This window comes from Pteropus alecto, unplaced genomic scaffold, assembly GCF_000325575.1.
Source record: "Pteropus alecto unplaced genomic scaffold, ASM32557v1 scaffold7, whole genome shotgun sequence".
NCBI classification, from domain to species: domain Eukaryota; kingdom Metazoa; phylum Chordata; class Mammalia; order Chiroptera; family Pteropodidae; genus Pteropus; species Pteropus alecto.
In genome coordinates this window covers 61,777,576-61,782,663 of record NW_006494614.1, presented here as the reverse complement: position 1 = coordinate 61,782,663, position 5,088 = coordinate 61,777,576, and the positions used below count along the sequence as shown (strand labels likewise).

Here is a 5,088-nt window from a genome sequence, read left to right as displayed (position 1 = left end):
ATAAGACTAGGAATGCAATGCATAGCAAGTTGATTATAGTTAATGATTTTTTTTAACATATTGGAATGTTGCCAATAGAGTAAATCTTCACAAGAAAAATGTTAACAGTGTGTAGTGATGGATATTAACTAGATTTATTGTGGTGATCATTCCACAATATAAACAAATGTCAAATTATTATGTTGTACATGAGAAACTAGTACAATGTTATATGTCAATTATATCTCAATTAAAAAAATATATATGTAAAAGACCATGTCCTCTCTCAACAGAGAGTTTTACTTATTTCTTTTTTTATTTGGGTGACTTTTCTTCTTTCTTTCTCTTCTTCTTTTTCTTCCTTCCTTCCTTCTTTCCTTCCTCCCTCCCTCCCTCCCTCCCTCCCTCCTTCTTTCCTTCCTTCCTTCCCTCCTTCCTTCTTTCATTCCTTTCTTCCTTCTTCCCTCCCTTCCTTCCTTTCTTCTTTCTCTCAGTTATTTTTCTGTCTTCCCCTGCTACTTTGGACCAGCATCTCAGTGACCACTGAAGCGAACCCCAGCCCCAGACAGCATGTGCAAAGGGGCTGGCATTGCTACTTCTCTCCCTGCAGAGGTCAGGGTCACTGATCTGGGACAAGGCCTGCTCTAGGCTGCCAGTTTTTTGCCTGGCTCTCTGTCCTTATGGTTTTGTCTCGGGCCACTGCCTTTAGCCACTCAGGCCTACCTCTGTCATCCAGGCCACTCCCTAGTAGATGAATTACAAGTCCCTTGTCCTAGTCCCCTATATTTTAGGGCTATTTAAGTTTAACTAAAATGAATAAAATTAAAAATTCAGATTCTCAGTTGCACTGGCTGCATTTCAAGTGCTCCGTAGCCCCACGTGGCTGATGGCTTCTGTGTCAAACATGTAGATCCAGAACATTCTATCATAACAGAAAGTTCTCCTGGACAATTGTCCCAGCAGACATTTGACGGAATAATCTGTCATTCTCTTGACATTATAACTGACTCTCTCCACCCTTGTCAAGTTATGTATAAAAGATTGTTCCCCTTTACCTCTGGGCTAACTGTTGTCTCATGTGCCAGCAGTGGTCTAAGTGGCATTTACACAGAGACTAACAGTGTAGTGTGGCCAGCATGCTGAAGGGGATTTAGGTGTCAACATGAGCTTGGTGGAAAAAATTCATTACCTTTTCTTCCAGTTATAGAATTATGATAACAGTGGCTGAATTGGGGTTTTCCAGAGGGAGACATACAAATAGCATTCCAATATAATTCGACTCGATATAAATTTTTTTGTAATATTTTAAAATTTTTATTGAAGTATCGTTGATACACAATATTATGTTAATTTTAGGTATACAACATAGTGATTCAACATTTATATTCCTTACACTGTGATCACCACAGTAAGTCTAGTAATCATCTGTCACCATACAAAGTTATTAGGATAATGTTGATTATTTTCTCTAGGCTGTATATTACATCCCCGTTTGAAGGGTCATAAAAGAAAAAGCCTCTGTTATCCCTAAATAACTTGACAACTCCCAGTAGGTCATGGCCAGCCAAGAGCCCATCAGCTCACCAGTATGCTGGGGCCAGCCTGCCTGGAAGCTCCTGTCCAGCCCCCTGCCAGAGCTGCAGGGTTGTCCTCTACTCTTGTGCTGAACATTAGGGGCTCTGTGGCTTGGGAGGGGCATGCTGTGTTCCTTCCCTGTCTGGTTTATGTGTTGGCAAGGACTTGTCACAGTGCCTGGGCAGGAGACATCTGCTGTGTGTTCTTAAGCCCGGTGAGCGTTGCTTCGCCTCTCTGTGTGCTGTGGTGCTTCTTTCCCCACCAACAAATCCTGTGAACCAGAGCCTCATTCACAGGGCTTCTCTCCCCTCTCCTGCCCAGCAGTGCCTCAGTATGGCTGGCCAGGGTGGGGTCTCGGGTGCTATTCCACGTGCTGGGAGATTCAGGCCAGCTTCTAACTTCTCCTCATCCATTGGAAGTATCAAGTTCTTTGCAAGAAAGACATAAATGTATTTCAGCCTGATATTAATCTCAAAACTTGGCCATAATGGGCATTAGAAAATTCTCCCTTATGAGTTAATGTCAATTGCATGCTGATAGGTCTTTATCGATTATATTTGAGTTGTTTATATGTTGACTCAACTATCCCAGGAATTAAGATTTTTCAGAGTCTGCATTATGAAGATGTATGCTTTGAGACAGTGTCATGAGGTGGGACTGCCTGAGACCCCCTTCCTTTAGTTGAGTAAGCTGGTAGACAGCAGTGGTCGATGGGATGAGCCCAGCACGCCTGCCCAGGCGCTCTGTAATTGAACATCTGTCTCCCCAGATGCCCAGAGCCTTGCCCTTCTGCTCACATGGCTCAGTGCATTGGGAGCTTTAGAGTTGTGTGGAGGCCCTATGAAGACAGGCTCAATCGGAGTGCTGTCACCTGCTGATTCTTAGCTTCTTGCTGGCAAGCAGGGAAAGTGGTTCGCAAGGAGTGAAGGGTGTTTTAGAACACTACAGGATGGCAGGGTGCTTGACGTGGGCCAGTGCATGCACCTTGAGGCCCCTCTCACTCCTCTCTCTCTCATGCTTTCCTTCTTTCTTTCTTCAGTTTCTACGGCACGGGTCTCATCGCCGGCCATGGCTTCACCAGCCCCGAGCGTACCCCTGGGGTCTTCATCCTGTTTGACAATGACCGCTTTGGGTTCATTTGGCTAGAGCTGAAATCCTTCAGCCTATACAGTAGGGTCCAGGCCACCTTCCGGAATGCAGACGCACCGTCCCCACAGGCCTTCGAGGAGATGCTCAAGAACATTCAGTCCCTGACCTCCTGACGGCCTCCTTCCCCGCCAGGGGGTGGCCCCCAACCCCTCAGCCTGGGAAGAGCAGCAGCATGCACTTTGGAGATTTGACCTCTGATCAGAGCACCCACTTCCTTGTAGGCGTCTCGGCCCAGCCACCTGAGGCACTTTCTATAGAGTGTGCAACATACGCCTGTGTATTTGTCAGTAGCTGATGGGAAAGCTGAGCTGAGCATGTTCTTACCAAAAAAAAGAAAAAAAAGAAAAGAAAAAAGAAAGAAAGAAAAAGAACCAGAACTGATTGAGAAGATGGGCTGCAGGGGCATGGAAATAATTGAGTTGGGGAAACTGGGTTTGTCTTTGGCCCACTGGCAGTTTTCCAGGGAAAACAGAATCCTCCTTCAGGGAAGTTTATGACTTAACAGAGTCTCTTGCCTTGGACCGATCTAAGAGGTCGAGTGTGTAGGGTGCCAGCTCCACCTCTGCTCTGTAGGAAGCAAGTGAAAGTGGCCGTGGGCCTGTGAGGGCCTGGGCGAGGTGAACGTGTGCAGCTGGGCAGGTGCAGAGGGGCAGCGTATGTGGAAAGAGCCCTGGGGACTCAGGGGTGTCGGGCTTGGAACCCAGCCCCGAATTTCTGTTTATCTACTGACTTGCTTGGATTTTGGACAGAAGCACCTCACCCCCTCTCAGTTTCTGACTCAGTGAAATAGGGCTAGTAAAACAGGTCCCTAGAGAACGTCACTGCTGGCCTTTGAGCAGCTTGGGGGCTCTGCAAACACCACCCCTCCCCTGGGCTCTGGGCAGTGCCCATGTGCTTGCCTTGGCCCCTCTCCAGCTTAGAACCGTCTCTACAGCCAGTTTCAGTCACCCCTCGTGCGTACATGGCCCCCTCCCCCCGCACACACTCTGGTGTCAGAATCCAGGTTAAGGTGCCAGGTGTGACTGCACACAACGACTGTGTGGGCCCTGCGCAGGCAAGAGGGCAGTTTCCTAGAAAAGTCGCTGATAGGGGTGCACTTTGGAGACCAGAACCTCCTGGGGATTGTGCCACATGGAGACCCTGAGCACTGACCCTTCTGCTGGCATGCCCATATTGGGTTGACACCTGCGTTTGGGGACCCCTGCTGATGTGTGTTTCTGGAAGAACAGAGCCCTAAATGCATGCAGGCCTCCAAGAGGGTTTCAGCTCTCCTTCCAGCCTGCAGAGTGCCGTCTCCACGCCACGCAGCCACAAGCATGCTTCCCCGGAGGCAGGGCACACTGTCCCCCTCTCCGTTGCTCATCCTTGTTGGGTAGACTGCACTGAGTCCTCACTCTGGGGGCGAGGAACCCCAGGGAAGGGGGAGCTTTGTGGTGCCTTCATGTAGGAGACCAACCCAAGCTGCCCTGTGAAATGCGTCCTCTGTTTTCCTAATTTCTTCCTGACTTTTTTTTTTTTTTTAAATAAAAAAATTCCCATTGCCCTAGCCTCAGTACATTTGGCAACTTTGACCTTCCTTTCCTTTCCAGTGTCAGCATCGTCAGACTTTGGGGCACTAGTGCCTAAATGGCAAACTGGCTCTCCCAGGAGGTTCAGTGGGGACCCAGGAGAGACAAGCAGGGAAGGTGGGGTCTATCTTGGGCAGCAGCGGGGGTCAGCCACCTGGTGCTGTCAGCTGAATCTCGTCAGAAATGAATGCCCACGGCTCACCTTCCAGATCCTTCTAGTAGATCCTGCAGTCAGGTTAAGACACGGCCCCAGTTTCCTTGTCTTTTTTTTAGGACGGAGCCTAAAAGTGTTGTTGCCCATCCCCCGTCTTGCAGTGTGACTTTTTTTCGTGCCAAGTGTGGCCAGCCCTGAATGGTGATAACGGTGGCCATGAAGTTTTGAGGAAAATGACAATGAAGGACAACTCGTTGTGCAGGCTGTTGTTCTCTAAGTTTCACCATTGTTTAAATAAAATCTGCCTATTTGACCCAGAGCCTGAGGCTCGCTCTCCAGGACTCCATCTCTGTCTGAGGCCTCCACTCAGCGTTGTAAAGTGCACATGGATCAAAGACGAACACTTCTGATTATAAACCAATCTCAGATCTGAATGATGTAACCTGCCTTTCCAGTGTTTGGGTCTACACATGGTTTCCACTAATAACGACTAAAATAACTCTAGGCTGTGGGCTGTCACCTGCGTTCACATCGTCTGTATCTCTGGTACGAGGAGGGGCCCCAGAGCTCGTGGGGTTTGTCCAGCTGGCAGTGGCCTGCAGCAGTAAAGAGCAAGGGCTTGTCCTCTGCCCAGCTGGTCATCTGGAGTACGTATTATTTTCC

At 48.4% G+C, this 5,088-nt stretch overlaps 1 protein-coding gene across 1 annotated transcript in view; it reads left to right on the top strand.

Moving 5' to 3' along the window:
* FBXO31 (F-box protein 31) overlaps positions 1–4,744 on the top strand; it is a gene marked incomplete at its 5' end in the record, with an annotated part of 32,807 nt that extends 28,063 nt beyond the window's left edge. Inside the window, one exon of the mRNA XM_025042521.1 lies at positions 2,544–4,744. Coding sequence (XP_024898289.1) covers positions 2,544–2,816 — 273 coding nt within the window. The remainder of the gene's footprint in view (positions 1–2,543) is intronic.
* Between the last annotated feature and the right edge of the window lie 344 nt (positions 4,745–5,088).